General features: G+C 40.4%; 1 protein-coding gene across 13 annotated transcripts in view; it reads right to left on the bottom strand.

Annotated features, from left to right (window-relative positions):
• The window catches only part of LOC114559551 (pleckstrin homology domain-containing family A member 5), an 87,503-nt gene that overhangs the window by 35,665 nt on the left and 26,225 nt on the right, over positions 1-25,613 (bottom strand). For 7 of the 13 annotated variants that reach the window (XM_028584253.1, XM_028584255.1, XM_028584252.1 and 4 more), the window contains one exon: positions 5,369-5,452. In XM_028584253.1, the coding sequence (XP_028440054.1) occupies positions 5,369-5,452 (84 nt within the window). Of the gene's footprint in view, positions 1-4,718; positions 4,847-5,368; positions 5,453-5,659; positions 5,686-18,549; positions 18,626-25,613 lie in introns of those variants that run through there. The other 6 variants (XR_003693119.1, XR_003693120.1, XM_028584258.1 and 3 more) reach the window with 5 other exon arrangements.

A 25,613-nucleotide genomic window follows, 5' to 3' on the forward strand; every position in this document is an offset into this window, starting at 1 on the left:
TGATGCCTTTTGGCCTAAAAAAACGACAACCTTTCCTTAGCAACCAAACAGGAGAGCAGATTTGATGCTTTCTGTAAAATCAGTAAACTGCCAACAAAGTAAACTGAATGAGAATGAAAGTTCAAATGTTTTGACCAATAAGGGGTTTTGAAGACTTGCTGCACATACAGCATATATGGCATTATGTACTGAATCTATACATTTGACCATATCCAAGACAAGACTGATTAGCTTACATATCATCCTGCTATGCTGTCTTTCCACCTAGCACCCACCTACCACCCTGGACTGATTGCACTAAGGAGTGGGAGGATAAAATCTGTTATCATAGTATATGCACTTTTATACTGCATTTATAAATATACACTACCAGTCAAAAGTTTGGAGTCACTTAGAAATTTCCATTCCACTCCATTACAGACCGAATACCAGCTGAGATCAGTTGCATTGTTTTTTTTACCAGGGCAGCAGTTTTCAGATTACATTATGTGCTTACATAATTACAAACGGGTTCTCCAATGTTTTCTCAGCCTTTTAAAATTATATCAGATTAGCAAACAGAATGTGCCTTTGGAACACTGGATATTGTTGCTGACAGGACCTGAAATTAACACCTGACCACCAGCCAAATGCGGGTGAATTTTGCAATTGGCGGGTAACACTGTCAATCTACCTGCCACATTGGCAGGTAGCCAATGAGAATTGAGTGATTCAGACGCGTAACGGTAAGCAGGGTACGCGGTTGCTTCTCGGACCAATCAGGGGCCCGCATCACTGGAAGACATTGATTGACAGCCGGGGCCCCCTATCGCATTTTCATTACTTGCGACAATCCCAGCAGTCCCACGTGCAGCCACTGACCAAGCAGGAGTGAGTTATGAAGAGGAGATGTTGTGACTCCAACATCTCACATTTACCAACAAAACGTACAGCGAAAGACCGTGCAAAACATTTCAGACCCTGCCAACATGTATACATGCTCTCTGCAGCAGGCGGGTCTGCTGCTTTGTTCTCCCCGCGACTTTTAAATCCACCTGCCACTGTGGCTGTTAACTTCAGGCCCTGGTTGCTGATAATGGGCAATGTAGATATTGCATTAAAGATCAGCCACCCACTCAGATCAGCTGGTCTTCTGTCTTTAATGGAGTGGAATGGAGCCCCAAACTTTTGACCGGTAGTGCATATCATAATAATGGAACATTTTCTTGGATATTAATTGAGAAAGTGTTTATAAATACAAAACCAATCTAGAAATTAAACATCTTTAGCTCTAGATTCCTGTCACATAAATATAAAAAAATCCAATATTGCCATAATGCAGCCCGGCTCATTGATTTTCAACATTACCTTTGATTATTTAATACATCCAGAGATACTAAAGGAAAAGCTACCAAAGTATAAACTGCATCGTAAAGTCATATCGCTCAAACTAAATTGCACTTAACACCACGCTCTTAAAATAAGTTTTATTATTGCAGACATGGTCAGATGATGTCTTGGTAAACATGTGTTACACGTGAGTTATACAAATATCTCCTGTCAGCTTGCACATGGTCATGTGGACCACTAAAAATAGGAACAGACATTATTACAGTAATGACAGTAATGAATGCTGAGACATTCACTGAGGTGGGTGAAGCTGTCAAAGACGGGACTAAGTCAGGACTTGAGCAGTAGCTCACTCATCACAGCATACCTGAGAGCACAAGTATGATGTATATTTAATATAGCCTTTTATAACCCATAAGTCATGATAAAGTAGAGGATAATGTACAAGTAAGTTGGTCCTTCAATAACAACACAGTGGTGTCCATGCATTTATCCGACTGTGGGTTGTGTACCAACAACAACAACAAGGCCCAGGCATCACTGACTCACCTGTTCTGGTTTCATTTATCTGCATCAAAACGTTTTAAGGATGAGAATGAGTCATTTTTACTGAGCAGACGATTGAGTGTAATTAATGGTAACTATCCTTAAACCGTATGGTACAGCTGCAGTATCTTCGCCTCTCTTTTAGCCTGTTATATGTTGCTTCTTTACTGGAGGCCACCACACCCTCTTACAATTACACAATCCATCATGAATGCATAAATAGGTTCCACGCATTATGGCAGACCGTTTTTTCCTAGACTAGGATACAACTGCAGTTTCAGAGTAAAATAGGCTATTCGTCTTTTCAAATCTGTAAACTCAATCCTAATCTAATATATGTCTGAAATTACTAATTTTTAGCTGTGTTGTTTGTATATTACTTTTACTAAGGGTGGGGGGGAAAATCGGAATTCGTATGTATAGTCATTTTTTTGGGGACGATTTTTAAAATTAGATTTTTTTTTTTTTTTTTTTTTTACCAATGATTCACCTAATATGTTCTGTTTATATGGTACCGCTGACATCATATTAATTTCCAGCAAGACAGACCGAAAGCAGAAAATGCAGAAAATCCATGTTATGTACTTCTTTACAAATTAAATAAATGTCAGAGTGACTGACTGACTGACTGACATGTGATGTGCACTCTTCTTATATAACAATTCGTTTTTAGAAATGTCTCATGATATACTGTCTCTAGAATTGTATTATTCAACTTTGTTTTTGTTGAAGGCAATACAAATCGAACTAGCACCCATGTATCGTGAAAGAATCAAATCGGGACAGAAGCATATCGTCCCAGCCCTAACTTTTACCATATAGTGTGAAGGTTGAGTTTATGTTCTTTATGTGTTATACTAGATTAGTACTAAAAATGATCATGCCAAATTTAAACAAAATTTTGTGTTTTGGATTTACTGGTACAGAGCAGATTAGGCAGTGATCTTCTGCCTGGCCTCTTTATCCCTGGGGCAGCTTAAATCCGTCTTTGCCTTTTATTACTCGTCTAGGGTGAAGATTTTCCCCCTTATTACTTTTTCTAAAAACAGAGCCAACTGTTGGATGAAATGCACTGTAATAAGCTTACAATGAGTCAAGTAGTGGGTTTATCACTTTTGATGTTGCCTTCCCAAAGTGGACTTCTCCAGTACATCGGATATTCATTTTGCAAATTATTTTACGATGGTAAAACACTAATTGCCAAATTAGATATCGTTTTGCAGCGGCGTGTTGTGCCTCTCGGCGCGAAAAACAGCAGAGATGTGAGAGTAACACAGTGAGGGGAGGAATGTGTCAAGAGAGTGCAGTGTGACAGTTCTGGCACAATAAGCTTCTTCGCAGCCATCTCTGCTGAACAAAATGCAGCTCATAAGAATTTGGTAAGGCAGAAAAGCAATATATCATATTCTAGTAAAACCAGGACCTTAATTACTAAGCTGCATACACTCACCTAAAGGATTATTAGGAATGCTTCCCGCACCTTGTTGAATCAATGACACAGAGAACGAAAGCAGTTCTGAAGGTGAAAGGGATCCCCCACACCATTACACCACCACCAGCCTGCACAGTGGTAACAAGGCATGATGGATCCATGTTCTCATTCTGTTTACGCCAAATTCTGACTCTACCATCTACTATCTGAATGTCTCAACAGAAATCGAGACTCATCAGACCAGGCAACAGTTTTCCAGTCTTCAACTGTCCAATTTTGGTGAGCTCGTGCAAATTGTAGCCTCATTTTCCTATTTTTAGCGGAGATGAGTGGTATGCGGTGGGGGTCTTCTGCTGGTGTAGCCCTTCCACCTCAAGGTTGTGCGTGTTGTGGCTTCACAAATGCTTTACTGCATACCTCGGTTGTAACAAGTGGTTATTTGAGTCAAAGTTGATCTTCTATCAGCTGGAATCAGTCGGCCCATTCTCCTCTGACCTCTAGCATCAACAAGGCATTTTCGCCCCCCAGGACTGCAGCATACTGGATGTTTTTCCTTTTTCAGACCATTCTTTGTAAACCCTAGAAATGGTTGTGCAACTGAGCAGAATGTGAAATACTCAGACCAGTCCGTCTGGCATTAACAACCATGCCACGCTCAAAGTTGCTAAGATCACCTTTCTTTCCCATTCTGACATTTTGGAGTTCAGGAGATTGTCTAGACCTGGACCACACTCCTAAATGCGTTGAAGCAGCTGCCATGTGATTGGTTGATTAGGCTAGATCATTTCATTAACGTGAAATTTAACAGGTGTTCCTAATAATCCTTTAAGCGAGTGTATTTAAACAAGCTGAAACTGGTGCCTGTGATGGGACATTAGGAATTCCTACTCCACTAGCTGTTGGACTTAATACTTAATACCGTGGCCATAATTTCCCACGTTGGATTGACATTTCATGTCTTGAAGCAGAAAATATTTCAATCAGCATTCATTGCTCAATAACAAAGTCCCAGCAGTTGGGATTGCATAACTTTAGCTCAACAACATAACGTTATGGAGAATCTGCTTTCACAGGGTGTTTCTGAGGGAAGTGAGAAACTGAGTGGATACATGTTGCGCAACATTAAGCTAAAATGGCTTGGGTGGTAGATCAAAATTGAGGCTAGTGTCATTCAGTCATCCAGTGTCAATCAGTGTCATGGTATGGGTTGTGATGCACAATCTAGTACATATTTAGCACACTTTAAATTTGAGTGGGATTCTGCAAAGGAGGCCAAAGTTATAGATCTGCATCTGCCCTCCCTTTTCTGTGTTGGACATCCTGCAGGCCTCTGGACAGAGCACTTGACTTTGTCCACACCTCACTATGAGGCCCATGGGTGGAGTTAAAGAAGTTAAATGGGAGTACTCACGATTCCTCAGATGGAAAGAAACGTGTAAGAAAAGCGTAGTCTGACTGATTTGTAGTTATTCTCCTTGAAGTAAAAGTTCAAGATGACTGGCTTCTGATCCAGTCATGTGGGCAGATGTGATTATCGTGCTGAAAGCAGTGTAAATTATCACATGGACATAACATTGTTAGGGGACATATCTTTGTACATAATGACAACTGAAAAGGCCATGAACTCTTGTCCAGGTCAAAATGAACTGTGAATCACTGCTGTGAATCACTGCATCTGCTAGCTGATGTATGCATGACACAATGGTTTTGTTATTGGCAGCCCTTAGCATCAAGGGCTGGCAATGGCATTTGCAGAAAACAGCAGCAATAATTATGCACTTAATAAAAGCTCTTTAATGAGTATCTAAGACGTTTGTAAAGAGTGACATTGCCATTCGGTAGGTTAGTTCTTATTTCTAAGGAACTTGTTTTATGAACATAGATGAATGAAGAACCACTGGATAGAAGAGGCTTTGAACTGAAAGGGCAGTACTGTAAATAGAGGGTGGCAAGGCGAAGACTTGTGCAATGCTGCCTAGATATCAGGAGTTGCATCAGCATACTGTAGTGCTTAATAATGCTACCCAGTGACATTCTAAAAGCAAAAAACAAGAGACTTACTGTTCGTTGACGACAAAGATGCAATTGTCTTGTGAGGGTAAGCTTGAGACAGGATGCTTGCAGGTCACCTTCCGTTCATTGTGGCTATTGAGAATAGAGAGGAGGAAAAAGGGAAGAAATTAGTGGTCAATGTTAGGAATCATACTGCATTCAGATGTCAGGAAAAATAAGCCCATCAATAATTCTTGATTTATCTTTAAAAATGGTGAATTGATATGCTGCTTACTGCCCTGAAAACCCAAACATATTTTCAAAGAACTCGAGCTGTAAAGGCTTGAGAGAACTCTTCACCTGCAGAACATAAGAGGTTGAGGTAGAGTTTGTATTGGCTGAGTAGAAATGGGAATACTGAGACAAGATGGAACAGATACATAACATGTAAATAATATGATTAATATATTAATCATATTATATAATCAATCAAAAACTGGTCCATTCTGTAAAACTGGTCCAACCAGACATATATTTGGTACAACAGACAAGCAGTCATGGCACAACCAAACAACAGCTTAGGTGCCCCATGACAAGACAAAGTATGGCATTAGGGACCCAAACAAAAGCAGAAATATGCTACATAGGGTCCACAACAAAAAAAAAAAACTCTTTCCTTTTCAAATAAGAGCACCACTGCTTTAGCTTTTATAAAAAACAGTATACAACAGGAAAGAAGAGAAATTTAGATGTAGGTTAGTGTGTACCAAGCCCATTTCACCTTTAACAAAGGCTTCAGCAGGCTGTTGTGCCATCCTACACAACATCCAATGACAGAAGTACAGAAGATTCTATCCACCCATCCTGTTGGCCAATTACAGCGGCCCACAGTCCCTTCCGCCCTGACATGATTAGAGCACCAGGACACAGACCACAGTCTTTGAAGAGGAGTAGTCCAAGGACTGGGGCCTTCAAAACAACAGCAGCTTTCCAGTAAAGTAGAGTGTGGTTATAATGTGTGTGTGTGTGTGTGTGTGTGTGTGTGTGTGTGTGTGTGTGTGTGTGTGTGTGTGTGTGTGTGTGTGTGTGTGTGTGTGAGAGATCTGGATCGCATGGGGGCGGAAGCCTCAGTAAACTTTCCAGTTAGAATGACAAGCTTCTCTGTTTCGAACTATACAGTAAATAGTCAATCCTGAAACAAGTTCTGTTTTCAACGGCATAATTGGAATAGTGACTGCACTGTTAAATTAATTCAAGATCCAGATCATCAGCTTCCTATCTCATAACCTATAATTTAGAGATGGAAAATCTATGGTTATTTGATTATACTGTCAGTGAGTTACAGCAATGGGAAGTTCAGTAGCAGTAGAAAGTATGTTATCAATATATTAATAAAATATATTGACAGCAGTAATTATTAAACAAGACATTAGACAATATAAGATGCATGAGCTGCAGTGTCAGCAACAGTCTTCAAAGCTACTACTGCCTTAACTGGACAGTTATTCTATATTTCAGCTCAGTTAGGCTGAACTATAAACAGTAGAGAGTAAAGCTACAGCCCAAAAATAAAAGTTTTTAAACATAGGGTACTCATGTACTGAAAAGAGCAAATACTAAGAATGAAATAGGGGGTTTCGTTTCAGTTTAGCCTGGAGAGCAACAGTCTCCACAGCTCTGGTCTATAATTACCAGAGGCACTGTTGGCAGCAGAGCACTCTGTGCGGTCTTTGGGCAGACCAACGGCACCATTTTTTTTTGGTATCCCTTCACACATGCCTATGCTCTTCTGCACATAGGTTGGCTACAGATTTAAGAGAATAAAGAAAGTCTGGATAGGTAGTCATGTACACAGTAGTGGGATGAAAGAATGATGTTATGCAGAACTGTGGATGGAATTCAACAATCAGTTAAACTATCCAATACTTCAGAATCTTTTAGCTTTGATACTCTGAATCCACGCACCACGAATTTGCTTTAATGTGGTACTTTAGCCATGGTTAAAAGGAACAGAGGTTTAAATGTAAGGGTGCATTTTGCCGACCTATTAATTGGCAATGCATGGAATTTCATTACAGGAGAGAAAAGTGTTTGATAGTAGGGGTGCACAATTCAGAAAATGTCACGATTCAATATTGATTTTTAGGCTCAAGATTCGATTGATGGATTTTCGATTCAAAAATGATTCTTGACTTAAAAAAAAACAATTCACGGGTTCCCAGATAGCTGGTTGGTAGAGTGGCCCATATATAGAGGTTTACTCCTCGACGCAGCAGGCCCGGGTTCGACTCTGGCCTGCAGCCCTTTGCTGCGTGTCATTCCCCCCTCTCTCTCCCCTTTCATGTCTTCTTCTGTGCTATCCAAATAAAAGCTGAAAATGCCCAAACACATAATCTTAAAAAAAAAATTATTAAATTGGAATTCTATTAGTCGATTTGGAATCGGTAGAGCTTGAATCGTGATACGAATGCGAATCGATTTTTTTGCACACCCCTATTTGATACCTTCTAGGATATTTTAAATAAATGATCTAATTAAAGGAAATCCCTCTACTGTATCCACTTTGGTAGGAAGCCATCATCTCTTATCGAGTAACCCAATATGCTTACACTGCATTTACTGTAATAAAGTGGCGTGATGCATTACCATGTTCCCTGGTGTGGAATGGCATGCAACTACACATACCATTATGTATACTTTTAATGTTGCTAAAAACATTGTTACATTTTCAAACTAGAGGGCACTCGGAGAGCGCAAACCGCCACCAAGGCCTGCGCGCTCTCATTAAGTTAATACAATGTGATATTTCCCAGTCGGGAACTCATTTTTCTAATTATTCCCGACTAGTGCTGCTCGATTATAGAAAAAATCATAATCACTATTATTTTGGTCAATACTGAAATCACAATTATTTATTGACCTTTGGGGGGAGTGAGTCCGTTCAGCTTTACAGATATCACACATACATAGCTAATGAACAATTACAGATACATAACATCACATTATCACTCACTATGACCACTACTACTGTCATTACTAAACATTGTGCCAAAATATGAACAATAACGTTGTCGTTAGTGGGCTTATTTGCTAGCTAACCTCCGCTATAGAAAAATTAATATACAGTTACGTGAAACAGATGATTTAACGGCACCGCTAATTTTACACATAGTAAAGCAACAAAAGAAAATGCAGAGGGAACATTATTACGTTTTTTCATGTTGGTTTTGAGCGCTATGCACCTCCATGAGCCTGGAAAAAGTTTTAAACAGTAACGTTAAGTGAATACAGCGTGTCGGGGGGAATAGAGTTTTTGCAATAACTCCGTTTTTGTGATCGTTAGGGGCCTAAATCGTAATCACGATTAAAAATCTGATTTACTACACAGCCCTATTCTCGACACCACATGAATGCAGCACAAACATCCCTATCTCGCAATATTAACAAAAGTGAAAAATTATTTGTTTATCCACCAGGGCCACGTGATTCAGATCTGCTCCAAAATTTGATAGGTTCTTCCTTGGTCCATACTACACCCTTCCACCAAGATTTTTTTCTGGGATCCTGATGACAAACAAACAAACCAACAAACAAACGGATAAACCAAACCGGCGGAATTAATAAGCATTGCAACGTTTTCAGTTCCTTTCAGCTCATTGTTTGGTTTGGCAGTCCATGTAGTAAGACCCAATGGTTCTGAATGATGGTACATTAAATATGTGCTCTCAGCACCCGACACAAGATCACACAAGCAAATAACAAATAAAAAGTCAAACATTTACTGTAGATAGCCAAAAACAGACAAAGACTCAGTTACAGACAGTTTCCTCAGAAGTAAGCAGACCAAACTAAGGCTATGAGTTGACTAAACAGTTGATTTGCATTCAACAGAGTGATGGCTCCTACTCAGTCTATACTAAAAGAGGGCTCTAATATGATGCCCATGTTGCTCCGTTTCTCTCTCTGTTTCTGACAGGTGTTTGCTAAAACACTGGCCATTGGAACTTGATACTGGAACTTGCCGTTGGCTCTAAACACCCTGATTAAAAGACAACCCCCATCAGTAACACCTGTTCGTCAAGACATCAAAGAAAATATACCAGCTGATGTACCCTACTTCTTTGGGATCACAAAAATTTGGAAATGTACTTTCTTATTGCATGGCTATTTGATATTTGTTTGATGAACTGACTCTACCTCAATGATCATGAATCCCAACCAGCTCCAGACTACTAAAGCTCACTCTACCCACTGACCTCCATGTGAAGTGGGCAGACATAATGTAAGGATAATTTGCCCTGTAAAAATCAATAAAATGTCACATCAAATTAATTTTAAATAAAATTCAATGTTTGACTGAAACGGTTGTATCTGTTTGTAAGCTACAAACAGATTAACCTGAAATAAAAAATAATGTAAATCATATTGGCTAAATAAAAGTGTTTAAATCTATTAGTTAAATATCACCTTCAAAATAAAGTGGATCAAGGTTCTTAGGGTTACATCTATAAAATGAAAAGGCCCTTCTGATGTTAACAATGTTTTTGCAGATGTGTTGACTGAAACACGTGCGAGGTTAGTGGTTTTAAAAAGGGGGTTGTGTCACATCAAAGAGCCCATATACCTATATGGACGGAAGCCATTTGAGAGGGTTCGAAACCTTCCCAATGATACATGTGATATGGGAGGACAGGGAGATCTTAAGCCTCAGGGGACAACATGGGGGCAATGAAGTAAAATGATGGTCATGGTTGTGTGTAGGCCAAAATAGGCAGGGTAACAGCAATACACATTTCCTGTTTAGTAGATAAATCTCCTTTTGGACAACCTACAAAAGTAGCCCATGACAATTCGTGGTTGTCTCCTTTGAAGTATTCTTTCAGCTATTTTATTATCCTATTCACATTGTACTGTAGTGACATTTAACATACCACTGTGACAGGCTTGATGATGCTGTGAAAAAGAATGAAGGCATCACACACTGCAGATACGGATAATATTCAAAATTAGTTTGGTGTGCCCCCACATCATCAAGCTATAATCAATAGCTGATTGCAAATATGACAGGATTATATTGCAAAACAATTGTTAGAACGTGGGTTAGAATATGTGGGTTGTGCGCTATGTCTTACACAACATAAGGGCCCTCTGAAAACATTACTGGATGATAATGTAATCAAAGTTGATGACAGCAGCCATTGTTGCATCTAAATCAACTACCAGCTCAAAATCTCTTTTTGGGTAAATATGTTTTTCAAAATACCTCTGCCAGCTAATCTTAGCTTAAAACACCATTTGTAATGGTCACACATGCTCTGGAGGATGTGGTCTGTGGTCACTACAATCAAGATTAAGTCAGCATAAAATCACAGGGCTAAGGAGTTAGGGGAGCATATGGTAACATTTTTGCTTCAATAGAAGGCAAAAACATTGACTTCTCTTCAGTTAAGTTTAGGAGTTCTTCTTGTTTTCCAGAGGAAGATGTTGGTTTATTGGGTGGGTAGGGATAAAGGGCACCAACAGGTTCCTTGCCTCTTGACCTCAGATGTATAGAAGTGAGGAACTAAGACTGGCAGTGAGAGCTGACCACCCTGTAGTGGGGAGGGTTGGGCAAATCAGGACTGTCCTGTCCACAACAATTAGCAGTGAGCTGCAGTAATGAAGAGCTTAAGGTCTGGGGGTCAACACTCCACAGGCTTAGCTTTTATTGTTCTGGGTGGGTCTTTGATGCCTCACTCCCCTTCTACAGTTTAACCACAAACAAATGAGAGGCTCCAAAAAGGATCTTTACATTGGAGAGAAGGGGAAAGGTCTTTATGAGTTTTGACAACATATTGTTGGGTTTTAACATCAGAGTTTGGGGGCCACACTAGAAGCTCCCTTATGTAATTATTTTACTTGAAAACCAAACCAAATCTGCAGTTCAGATCTTTGCTTGATACATTTTTAAAGAGATGAGGCAAATATTTGGTTTAACATTCCACCTTATTCATGTCTGAGAAGCCAAAAACAGCCATTTACTGCTAATTTTGGACCATTTTCACAGAGAATTTATCTTAGAGGTTCATTCAACGGTCAGAAGTTCATTACACAAACAAAGTTGTTACTGTTGAAGTTCTAAAATGATTGTCATACTCAAAACATATCCCCCTTAACCTCTATTTATTTGAAAGTACAGAGGAGAAAAAGTAGATAAGAAAAATTATGTCAAATACAGGCGTGGCATTTGACAACACTTAAAAGTCACAATAGGGGTTACTAACATCATTTCAGCCTTACTTTGAACAGGCCAAATAGAAGATGGAAGAAAAAAATAAAAACACTACTTGTGGTCAATTGTTTTGTCATTTTTTTCAATGTGGAGGAACTGTAAACACTCGAGGGGATTTCCTCATTCTGTGTTGTGTTAAAAAATAACTAGAACAAATTTATCTACAAGTTATCATGAAGAGTCTGAACTGCTGTAGCTAATTTGGATACAGGGGAATTTATGAAAAACAGCTTTTAAAAACAACTCTGCAACTTCGACACTCTGATACTAAGCAAGCAAATGGTCTGCCGAGGTTTCTTCCTAAAAGGGAGTTTTTTCTTGCCACTGTCGCAATAGCCACTGCTAATGCTTGCTCTTGAGGGAATTACTGTAATTGTTGGGGTTTTGGAATTTATAGAGTGTGGTCTAGACCTACTCTATCTGTAAAGTGTCTCGAGATAACTTTTGTTATGATTTGATACTATAAATAAAATTGAATTGAAAAGAACCTACACTGTATTGTATGGGGAACGAGAGTACATAAAGCACAGAACAGCACAGGCCAGAGCAATCAAGCAATCCAGCCTTATTTCCTCAGGATATAATCTAATGACACATACTTAATGCAGTAGATTCTTCAATCACAGCCCTCCCAGTAGCATAGGTGAGAAGATTTTACACATTGCCTAGTAGGATCACACCCTTATCCTAGCAGTGCTGAGCTAGTGAAATCATGCCATCTTATTTAAACCAGACTACATGGTACACATTTTAGCTCTGGCTCCCTTAGCCCATATCCATGTTCTCACATTTGCAATCTGAAATTACACATGTGACTATTTGCTGACATTTAAAACTAACTATGCATGTACCAACATTGTCAAGATCACAACAGTTTTAGATACTTTTTAAATGCCAGTACAACACAGGAGAAGACTACAAGAGTTCAGCAGGAAAATGTCTTGGTCTCTTTAACAAATCCAACTGCAAATCACCAAACAGAGCCTTTCAGAGATAATTAATTCTCTTGTTAATGCTCATAAATGTAATCCTATTACCCAGGAAGAAACTTGGACACAACTTTAGGCAAGGCCAATGACTACTGAATAAAGCTTTCACATTATCAGGTGGGTATTCTTAACTAGCATCAAAAAAGAATTGGCTGCAGTGGAACTCCTCAATACCTCATGGACATTGACTGGAGGTATGAATAGCCCTTGCCACAAAAGCTGAGCAGAATAAGCAAAATAGGCAGTTTGTGAGTGGGCATGTGGGGGGCAGCAAAAGAAAAGACAAAACAAGGGCTTTGCAGTCCCCGAGAGGCCACATGAAATGCAGAGCGGCAACATGAAGCAACGTGCTGTCACAAAATGGCAATACCTGGACTACTGTAATGTCCTTAAAGAATATCTTTAAGGTAAGGTTGTTGAAAACGTGCATCACACCAAAATCACTACAGACAACATATCCAGCCTGTTAAAGGAACACGCCGACTTATTGGGAATTTAGCTTATTCACCGTAACCCCCAGAGTTAGACAAGTCCATACATACCCTTCTCATCTCCGTGGGTGAGGCTGTCTGACGGCTCCAGCGGCATCAGGCCAGCACAGAACATGCAGGTGAATGGTTCCAGTAATCCTACTGCTCCGAATAAGTGACAAAATAACGCCAACATGTTCCTATTTACATGCTGTGATTTATAGAGTCACAGCGTGTACAAAAAACAACGTAACATGATACACAGCCGTCTTCTAACTGTAAACAAACCGGGAACTATATTCTCAGGCGGAAGAATATAGTACTTGGGCGGAGTGATATGCTTGCAGCAAGCCTGTCTGAGAATATAGTTCCCGGTTTGTTTACGGTTAGAAGATGGCTGTGTCTCATGTTACGTTGTTTTTTGTACACGCTGTGACTCTACAAATCACAACATGTAAATAGAAACATGTTGGCGTTATTTTGTCACTTTTGTCACAATTTGGATCAATAGGCTAGTTGGAACCAGTTACCTGCAGGATCTGTGCTAGGCTAAGCTAATGCTGGAACCGTTAGACAGCGTTACAGCACGCACGGAGATGAGAAAGGTACGTATCAACTTGTCTTACTCTGGGGGTTACGGTGATTAAGCTTAATTTCCAATAAGTAGGCGTGTTCCTTTAAGCTTTGACTTTCACCTTAGACCTCTTTTCTTAACCACAGAAAACAGCTGCTCTTTCGGGGCTACAAATCAGATTTTGTTCACAAACAATTCAATTAGCAGCCCCCTCAAAGCAGCTGTGACAAAGTGTGTCAAGGTGACAGGAGCTGAATGGGCGACTCAAGAATATTTTGGAGTCATGGAAACAAGCTGCCTTCTCAAGGAAAAATAAAACATTGAAAAGGGAAAGAAGTGAAATTATGTATTATGGAGAAAATTCAAGAAGTTAAACTGCAGTGCACTGTAGTGATGTAAAACTAAGCCTTGTAATGTAAAACCGGCCAACATGATACAACTGTTCTTCATCAGACAAAAGGATTGGTTCCTTAAAAATGTCTATTTATGAAACAGAAATTCCAAACATTACATTAACATTTCAGTGTCTGTAAAACTGCCCTTGTTAACCATTCAATATTCAATTTCAGGCTTTATTAAAGACAACAGCAGGCTAGCATTCAATACAACTTTCTTGGCAGATAAAGCACATGGAGGAAACCCAAAGGCAGTCTGGCAAAACTACTGTATCAAAAAACTTTCATGTCCTGAAAGTGAGACAGACATCACATCCATACTGTGTTGCTATGTAGGTCAATTGCAGGACAAAGAGCAGTATCACCCAAAATAGTAACTAGACTCTTCTTATCAAGGTCATCTTCTTAAAGACATACATGGATGAAAGGCTGGGAAGCTGCAGGCTTATGAACTATTGACTAGTATTTTTTAAAGATGGTAAAAAAGGTTTAAAAACATTACCCTCAGCTTTCATTCATACCGTTAAAGACTAGACTAATAGCAAGAAGTGGGAAGTAACAATTGCTTTCAGGTGTTCATTCCCCCTTTTACCACATACTGGAGTAAAGAGGCAAATTAACTGAGAAGCATTTGAATTCATCCAAAGCACACATGAGTTAGTGTCATACCCCTACTGAGATTTTAATACAAAATGTATTCACAAATTGATGCTGCCATCATGCAAATTAAACATCTAACAATCAATTGAGAAACTAAGCACATATTGAAGGGAAATTTGTTACTAGGGATGCACCGAATCCAGATTTTTGGGGTTCAGGCAAATATAGAATCCACTGGTTAAGATTCTGCCGAATCCAAAACCAAATACCGAATCCTACTACCAGGGCTAGCAAAGCTGCTAATGGTCGTCTGGTTAACATACGTTTTTAGCTGCGACTGTCCTTCCTTTGCTATATCTGAAGCTGCTGCATTTTGGCTGCTGTCTGTAGATTCCTTCATGCACAACTCATATCAATCAATATTCGGCCAAATCCAAAGCCGAATCCTGGATTTGGTGCATCCCTAGTTCTTACATGCATTTTCTGAATATCTCAGTAAAACATACAAACATTTAACCAGTGTGGTAGGTCTGTATATGACCACCAGAGCATTAGTGGGAGAGGACATCTCTCTGCAGCTTTATACCATATTGCTGATTTATCTCTCATGACTCAAAGCCTGAAATCAAATGCAGCTACACCCTCCTCTCCCCTTGATGTAAATGGACTGCATTTTCTATAGCACTTTTCTAGTCTTCAAGATTACTCAAAGCGCTTTTACATAGTGCAGGACCATTTCACACACATTCATACACTGGTGGCCGAGGCTGAGGTATCAGCTGTTCATTAGATAAACATTCACACACATTCACACACCGATGGCGCAGCATCGGGAGGAACACACTTTGGAACCAGAACCAAGGACACTTTGACATGGGACTGCAGGGCCAGGTATAGAACCACAGCCGCCCCTGATGTCTTCTGCTCAGTGAGTTCTGGGGCTGGACTAGCAGCCAATAACAGGGCCTTTGTACATTTCAATTACTGCAAAGCTGCTCTTTAATGATAGCAGTGTCTCCCATAGATACAAATTTTTTGAATGGACCATCTGAATAAATTTGCTCTATCCAAGATTTTTAACAGTCTATCCAGCTAAAAGCTAAAAGGTCTGCAAAACAGATGTAAACATTCATTGGATGTGAAATCATATATATTGGTAAATGGACTTCCTTAAAAAGGAACACGCTGACTTATTGGGACTTTAGCATATTCACCGTAACCCCCAGAGTCCATACATACCCTTCTCCGTGCGTGTTGTAACTCTGTCTGACGCCCCCAGCGCTAGCTAAGCTTAGCACAGATCCTGGAGGTAACCGGTTCTAACTAGCCTAATGCTCCAAATAAGTGACAAAATAACGCCAACATGTTCCTATTTACATGCGATTTGTACAGTCACAGGGTGTACAAATAACAAGGTCATATGAGATACAGCCATCTTCTAACCGAATATAAACTGGGAACTATATTCTCAGAAAGGCGAAGCACTGCTACTTGTGCTACTTGGGCGGAGTGATTTGCTCACCGCACCTGAAGCCCTGTGGTGAGGAGCAGAGAGTTTGCCTGGAGTTTGCTCAGAGTTGGAGTAATAGAGTCAACAATTACTACATAGTAAAAGCATAGTGACCTTGTTATTTGTACACCCTGTGACTATACAAATCACAACATGTAAACAGGAACATGTTGGCGTTATTTTGTCACTTATTCGGAGCAGGCGGCTAGTTGGAACCGGTTTCCTGCAGGACCTGTGCTAGGCTTAGCTAGCGCTGGGAGCATCAGTTACAACACGCACGGAGATGAGAAGGGTATGTATCGACTTATCTAACTCTGGGGGTTACGGTGAATAAGTGTTCCTTTAAAAGAGGTTTGTTTGTGATTGCAATGATGTTTTGCAGTCAACTCAAGTGTTTGATGAAGGAGCATCCCGCCCCCAGGCTGAACACCGCAAATAAATTCTGTCTGTAGGGAACATTGCTGAAACATCGATGACTCCAAGTCTGTAGGAAACACTGAACATTGGGGACAATGGTCACTGAATGAGCTCATGGGAAAAGTGAATAAGTACAGCATAGCTGTTCCTTTTCTCCTTGTGGATTTGACAAGTGTCATCCTAATCTTGTGGCTTTGTACAGTGATAGCAACACTACACACATGCTAAACCACACTATACTATGTGTACGATATGTAATAAATATATGGGATTTTAGTGAGACATTTCAAACAACTGCTGTGCGCAAACAACCACTTAGTAGTCAATCAGTCAGACTATACAGACAGGGTCTTGACCACAAGCCACAACAAAAATACTTCATTTAAAACATGAAGGATCAAAATGGTTTTCAGGTTTTGCCATACATTTACATGCAGACACAAAAATAGTGGCTAGCTTTATAGATGATGTTTGTGCATAGTCAACACATGAGTTTAACAAAGAACAGCGAACATGCCTAAAAACACATAATCCTGACAAACAGGTTCAACTGCTCCCTGTCTGTTTACAGAAATTCTGGCAACCACATGATCAAAAACGCAAATACAATAAAAATGCATGTTGCTTAGTTGATCTAGTTGATGTGAGCTGGTCTACATTGGTTATTAAAGAAAGGACATAGTCTAGGTCACTGCAGGAGATACATTGAGCAAGGCTATAATAATTATAACTGACTGTGATTAACAGATACAAGATTTTAAAGATCATCCAGAACCATATATCTGATGCATAATAATTGAATACAGTCATCGGGAAAAACAGGGGCCCTTCAGGACTGCTTACAGTAAAGTCATGGTCAACACTTTCCCAGTAATTGAGAAAAAAAATTCTAAAGTATTTTCCCTCCAGGGGTTTGTTTTCACTATTGTGCAACTCAAAACTCCTGGGGCTCAGCTTTAACTGACCAACAGAATATGACTTTTTAAAACTATGAAAGATACAAAATTTTACATTTGATTTGCAATTTCCTTTCGGCATTGCAGGTCCAAAGTAGGGTAGGAAAGAGGTGCTCATTACACCAAACATGCATTATTTCTTTAATAAGGGAAAAGAACGAATAATATATATATATATTTTTTAAATCTACAACTAATTACAGACGATAACACTAAACACATGATGTAGCATTTATTCTACTAGGTGAATTCGAAGTATAGGGAATCCTTTTTTATAAAGGAATCTCTGCTTTGACAAAAGGCTGGCAAAATACGGTATCAGTGCGTGGTGGTGTCCAGTGCGAAAAACGGTGTTTGCACATCAAGCCATGTGAAGAACAAAACGCTGACTGGAAGCCTGGCAGGAGCTGGTTATAACTGCAATACAGAAGGCAATCACAGCAGCTGCATCCATCAAATAGCCCTTAATAACACTTAAAACAATCAATCGCGTTAGGAGCTAATCCCGCTCAATGTATGTAGTGTAACGTATGTCGCACACGTCGACAGCACTGCAGGTTTTTACTTACAATGAAAAGCTCCCATAAATGTCCGAGCAGTTAAACAAGCGCGGTGAAGTCAAACGTGCAGAAAAAAACAAACAAGTAACCGTTGTATCCAAATGTGAAACGTCAGATGTAACGACCTGAGAGTTTTCTTGTACTTTGAAGAAGCGTGTGTTGGGAAGTGTGCTCGGTCCGCTGCTGCTGTGCTCTCGGGGCAGGAGCAGTCTCGCGGACTGCTGCGCCGCGTGCGTCCGTAGTAGAGACACCCGAGAGGCGATGATGTCACGGTCCAGATGTAAAGAAAGCAAGGTGGCCAGCGGCGCTTTTATTATTCCCTCCCAGCACAACTACAAACCGAGCGAACAGAGGATGCACACACGCACACACACACACACACACACACACACGCACACACACACACACACACACACACACACACACACACACACACACACACACACACACACACACACACACACACACACACACACACACACACACACACACACACAGAGAGACTGACCAGCTACAGTGTGATGATGGGTTCCTGGTGACATGAATAGAAAAAGACGTCCGTACTTTCCTCTACAGTAATCGCGCAGGATTTATTCTTTACAGGCAATTTACAAACTCCTCCCTCCACACGTGGAAGAAATGCATGGGGAAAAAAAAAAAAAATGGGACACAGCTAAGTGCTATATTACAAAACCACATGGAAGACCTGAAGTGACACCATATCCCAGATTTTAAGTTGTTCCACTGTTTATTTGGGATTGTACCCAGGCAGGTCAATAATATAACACATAGCCCTAAACGAAGTTGAGCTTTATTTCCTCAGTGAGCTGTTATTTCTGGCATGTGCTTCCTTACATATGAATGTGAATAGCTGCACCTCCCTCAGCTAATTCTTCAACAAGTCCTGACAAAGGGGCATGTTGAAAAATGAGCTATGGCTGCGCTGGGGGTTTAAAAAGCTAATCATGAAAGTATTTGAATCATCCCCATAAAGTTGCGGTGAATTTGTTGCAAAACGTGGTCACAGTTGAAGGAATTGTAATACTGTATCTTAGGTTTCCACTCGTGCCCACTCAAGTTACTGGAGCTATGATATCTGATTAAAGCTTGTTAGTTTCAATAGGATGAAGTGAAAGAAAGAACTGAATATAAAGTAGGTTCAGCAGGGAGCCTGCAGCTATTGAGGACATGAAAGCCTGGATGATGACCTCGGCCCCGACCTAGAAGCCAAACAGCTCCTCCACTCATCAACCTGCTGGGTGTAGTCAATGGTGCAGGAAGACACCCAGAGACAGTCAATACACTCTTTAGTAGCTATTTTTCTCTGCCTGTTCCCTCCTTTCAGTGATTTCCTAAGAGTGTACTGTAGCTCTCAAAGTCACTATATTTTAACAAAAACTGAACTCAAATACTGAATGCATTTGTGTGGGTGTAAAACAGTAAAGAGGCATTACATATACTGTATTAACACCATCAATAATATGTTGACCAGCTCTACTACATAAATAATGCATCGTGCCTCCATTATAAGAGCGTGGAAGGGAGGGGGGTTACACTGAAACATTCAGTCCTTCAGCTATCCTTGGTCCTCCAGGGAGGGCCTCCCATGCTGGGGCCTGGAGCCAGGAGATATGGCCACCACCTGGGGCACAAAATTGACACCATACCCCCAAGAGAAAGCAGAGAGAGATGGAAATGAGGATCTGGATGATATGTGATATATTTAGTGATCCAATCCATGAAATATGAATCTGTGGCGAATAAGGAGCTTGTGCTCCAACGCCCACAAAAAGGTGTCAGAGGGGAAAGTCTAGGCAAGCTGTTTGCCATCTGTGTGTGTTGCCATGTGAGAGCAGTTTTTTTTTATTCCAGGATAACTGAATCAATGGTTTGCTGTCAGTGTTCTACAGAAAATTATTTCCATCGTGAAGCCCTTCACACTGTTATAAAAAAAACAGGACAGGGTGGTTACAGACAAAAATGCATTTCTTTCACAGGCTTGATCATTACAACACCATATCATCAAAGTATTCTAGACAATGTTCCTAACTGCTTACTCATTGTAAGTCAGTCTGAGGGCATTTGCTAGATGAAAACATAAATGTCACAATGACAGCCACACTGAATTACCCCCAGCATACATTTTCAGGCTGGGTTCAAAATCATAGATGCCGTAACTTTAATTGCTTAAGGAGTTTTACATTTTGGGGCTTCATGACTAAAAACGTTGTGTGGGGAGAACAAAAGCACTTGTGAAATCAGTCATGATCAACCCAGCAGCTGAGCATTTGTTTTGATTACAACTGTAGGCTATTTGTTGTAATTTCCTTTTTTATAAATTAAGAAACATGCCAAACTCTGGCTTAATAGTGGAAAAATAGTCCTAACACCAGCTCATCTGGCATTTAGTGGGAGTGGGAGACCTAGCTACTGTTCCAAGAATCTGTTAAGGGGGGGTGTATGACCATACCAAGGTCATACAAATTCTGTTTCATCTCAACTCAAAACTTTAACTACACTCCATTGTATGGCTACACACCATTAGGCTTTACGACAGAGTAAGGATAACATCGTGGGCAAGCTCAGATGTTATCACAGCAGAGTGGTCTGGCTCCACCACTCCTGTCTGGCCGTCAAATCTCAAGGCCTAAAGTAACGATGCACTGTGTGTGACAGGTAGGTACAGAGACTATGAACAATAGCTACAGCTGTACAACATAATGCAATCCAGTACAATAGCTTTGCGATGTGCAGTACTACCTTTACAAAGCTTATTAAGTCCAATCTTTGTTTAGACAGGTGATGAGTCATCTCCCATCTAATTTTTTTTTTTTTCAGGCCAGTTTATTTTGATTTTATAGCAAAGAGTTATGTTGTGTTCTTGAACTTTAAACATAAAAAGGTAGAAAATATAAACTGTTTCATGCACAAAGTTTAATAAATCCAAAGTGTGAATAGCCGAACATGCTGTGCTAATGCTGTTGTGTTGTTTCTATAAGCATGCATACCTTGAATTGCATAATATTTTTGTGTGTCTAGAAACCAGTTGTCCTTTGCAGTACAGTATAGGGAAACTGAACCCATAGGGTAGTCTATGGATGAAGCTGAGAAGTAAAAAGACATTTAAAAAAACTCCTATACTGTACATTGTACCAATTATCAAGGTGCAATGGAGCTTTTCTTTTCAACTACAGTTTGCACTAGAGCCTTCATCCGGTTCTCAGCTGACAGATGCCGAGGAGAAGCTTTCAGACTCATTAACTGCCCACACAGAGTCACAGAGAGATGGGAAGGCAGAGGGAATCGCAGTGTTCACATGTTTATCCACTCTCAGAGGATCCTCTCTCCTACCTGCCCACTCGCTCTCGTCTCTGACTCTTTCCTCTTCCACCTACACTCCCACGCTCTCTCCTTTGTCACTAAGGTGCAGGTTATTACCTGCTGGTGTTCTGAACAGCTGCAGACAGTGGCTGCAGGGAACAGTAGCCTGAGGTAGATAGTGAAGAAGACGGCCTAAAATCAGAGAGTTTGCCAGCACTCTGCAGGGCCCTCTGTTCCAACTGAGTGATAGTGTAAGAACACTGCATGCATAAACACTTCCATTACCAGCTTGTCTTCAGGGAGCCAGTGAGAAGATTGGCTGAAATGACCACCCTCTTGGTGCATTGGTGGATGAGTGTCTCGGGGAAGAGGGTGTCTTCCGCTCTAGTAATTAGCTGTGTGTGTATGTGTGTCAAATGGAGCTGAAAAACAACAGCAGACTCCTGGGTGCCTGAGTGGTCATTATTCACAGACAAAAGACCCAGATCTAGTCACTCCAGTGACATCAGTGAATTGGAAATTAGTTTTTTTCTCAACAGAAGACATTGTTGAGGTCAAATATATGATGGATATTAACATGCATGCGAATATAGTCATTTTTATTTGTAAAGTGAATTCTGAAATGAAACACTACATAACTTGAAATACAACGACTTCTAGCTAATTTATCCGTCTCTGCGATGGAGACGTGGTTGTTGGGAATTGAGAAATCTCAGAACAAGACATGACTCGTTTCCGAATGTCTTTTTTGGAGGGATATAATGAAAGGAAAAGGTGTTTACACTAGCACACTGAAGAAAAGACTAATTAGAAAAAGATCAAAAGGAATGTGGCTAATTTTGCAGAGGCTAACAAAATGGGCCAATCAATGAGGAAGTCAAACTCAAAGTCCCCCAGGCTGCCAGGAAGTTTAGGAGAACTGAATCCTCTCATGAATTGTAACACCCTACTGACCATAATTACATGAGCAGTCCAAAAATCACTGTGCTAATGACGCATTGAAAATCGATAGGCTGCTTCTAGGATCTGTCTCATACAGGAGCAGATATGGAGGCACAGGCAATGTGCAGTCCTGGGATTACACCAAGATGTAAGCAAAAGAGTGGGAGGAAAATTAGGCCTGCAGATCAGTGAACCCACAGTGTTTTTCAAGCACAATGACCCTGGTGGGTGACATCACAGAAGGTCAGCAGAGAACAGAGGGGTCGGACAGACCCGCTTCACTGCTCAGGCTGCTTTGTGAGCCTTGGCAACACTGACAGTCACAAATTCCAAACTTTGCAAGTCAAAACACCAATAGCGATGCGCTCTAGCATGAGCCCTCACCCGGTCCAGACAACTCATGACTGCTTGCTCGCTGAGAGGCTTGGCTTTCTTTTCCCATTAAATTCAGTATCAGCAAAGGGTACAGAGGCTCCCAACTCCAGTTGTCCAAGAAATATTCAAAGATGCTTTACATCTCGGATCATAAAACTGACAGCATCGGCCTGTCAACTTTGTGTTTACAACAGTGAGGCAACCAAACACAGAGGTAATTACTTGGTCATGAATAATGTATAGTTGAACTGCTGAGGATAAACACAAAACCCGTTGGGTAAGTACAGCATCAATCTGTGGGGCTTCAGTTTTGCGGAATGATGAGATAAGTATGTTATACAGTACTGGGTCCTGTGAAAAACTCATACAAGTTGTTGAAATCTGTCATATAAATGGTAAGCACTGAGGCTAGCATAGAAAGATGGATATGGTGTTCTTATGCATACATTACAACTCTTACACTGCACATGCACTGAAAATTAGGTCTCTGGTCCCTACCATTGTCCCTAAACTTGCACTTAGACCCAGTGGACCTGATGACGCACCCCCTGACATGACTAATGATAAGGAATTTTTAACTTGTGAAAGCAGTAACTGGGTCAAACGTGGGTTGACAATAGATTCAGTTGACCAGTTCAGTAGATATGCATCTCTCTTATATGAAATGGGTCTATGAGAACATTATGGTGGCTTACTTTATAGTCACAGTATAAATTGTTTAATAACGCATTGAGTTACAGAGCATAATAAGAACATCAAGTCCTTGGACATAAAAGCCAATACTAAAATACCTCTGAATGCACACACCATGGCATCTTATTTGCAGTGGTGAAGCACAATAGTGCTACACAGACCCTTTCAAGTCCACTCACACTTCCTCCAGATAAATGCTAGCTGAGAAGTGTTATAAGTCAGGCAACACTCACTTTCAGCTTCCACAGAGGACACATAAAATGATGCACATAGTTCATTGTGAGCCTAATGAATGTATCAACTCCTGTTTTGGGTGTAATAAGCCTGTTGGGAGTGGGTAATGGTGCTGATTTGATGGAGTCAGTAACATCAACCACATCCACATACATGGGGAGCCTCCATAACAACCACAAAACTGATGATTCTACAGCAACGAAGAAGCAAAGCACCAGCATGTATCATCGCCCCTTCCATCAACTCATTTCCCTCCTGAGATTATGTTGTAGTTTGTGATTGATTATAGAGATTATCCCTCAGAGGCAGAATCAGCTTCTCTCTCACAAATGTCTACAACATACAGTACAGCAACAGAGCAAAGACAAACCTTATGCTGTGAATGTAATCGACTCTGATCACCAGACTCCACCAGACCTGGGGCAATGTGTGTCTGCATGTAAAAATATTAGTTATGAATCCATTCACAAAATAACATTGATCTTCGTTCTAAATCATAATTTTATCTTTTCAGTGAAGGACTCCAGATCTGCACCAGATCACAGCCACGAGAACTATTTACTGGCTCCAAAGGGCCCTTTTTCTTTCACGACTACCTCCTTCATTGCTAAAGAACTGAGTGAAGACTATTCAACTGTTCAAGGACTAAAACACCATCAACCCACTATAAAACGGCTGAAGTTTTTTTAAAACACTCACTTATTTGAAGACCAAGGTAATTGTCTAAATGCATATGAATGGGAACAAAGAACTGAAATGGTAAAGAAGTTCTTTTGAATTAGTTAGTCACAGCTGCAGAATGGCTTCAACAGGTGCAACTACTGTAGGAGTTGAGAGAGTGAGACTCAGAGGTAGTGTAAGCTACTACAGCAATGGTTATTGTAGAGGCCTGAGGGAGGGATGTATCTTATATTTCTCTCTGTGTTGTTGTAGCTGTAACTGCTGGTTCTTAATGCCCACTTTTAAGTACACGTTTATGCGTGCCACATGAACAAAATTACTGTATTTATTTATATTTCAATAAAGCTCTAAAAAATGAAGACTAAGACAGTGATTGACTGAGAAAGATACTCACTGTGCCCCAGTTCCATGCTACCTACTAATTAAGCAGGTTTGGAGTATGCAGTGCGTATACTAAATGAATGCTTGATTTTTGAATGTGAGGAAATGGAGGCCCACTATACAAGACTGATGTCACGATACAATATTATTGCGAAGACAAAAAGACAAAAGAAGGCAGTGGCAGCCTTGTGGCCGTGCTCTTCTTCCTGCTGTCTGTTTTTTTCCCTTGTAGTTTAGCCACATGTTGTGATGGGAGGGGTCCCCTTAACTGATATTATCCACATGGGGTGGCCAGGCTATTTAAACTGGCTCCTCATTCTGTCTCTTTCTCTCTCACCATCATCACCTCTCATCTTAGATTTTTTTTTTCTTCTTTGATTCTCCTACAAAATACCACAAATCCACTCAACAAGACAGACATAACTCACTTGCAGACTTCATTTTTCAAGTTAGTCTTGTCTTGAATAAAACAGAGTCAAAACCATTAGACAATTAATCTGCAACTATTTAGATAACCAATTCAACGTTTAAGTCATTTTTCAAGCAAAGGTGCCAAACATCACATTGTTTGGCATTTTAAATGTAAAGATGAACTGCTTTTCTTTATCTTGTGATAATGGGCTCTAGGAAAATGTGTTGGACATGTTTTCACTATTTTCTCACATTTTATAGACCAAAATAAGGGCAGCATGTTGGCCCAATGGTTAGCACTGTGGCATCACAGCAAGAAGGTTCTGGGTTCAAACCCAGGTCGTTACGGGGCCTTTCTGTGTGGAGTTTGCATGTTCTCCCCATGTTTGTGTGGGTTTCCTCCAGGTGCTCCGGTTTCCCCCACCATCAAAAACATGTACTAGGTTCTCCAAGGCACTGGCTCAGATCTGGAGTTGGTCCCTGGGTGCTGATTGGCTGCCCACTGCTCCCTTGAGGGATGGGTTAAATGCAGAG

This window comes from Perca flavescens, chromosome 8 (assembly GCF_004354835.1).
Source record: "Perca flavescens isolate YP-PL-M2 chromosome 8, PFLA_1.0, whole genome shotgun sequence".
Classification (NCBI taxonomy): Eukaryota; Metazoa; Chordata; class Actinopteri; order Perciformes; family Percidae; genus Perca; species Perca flavescens.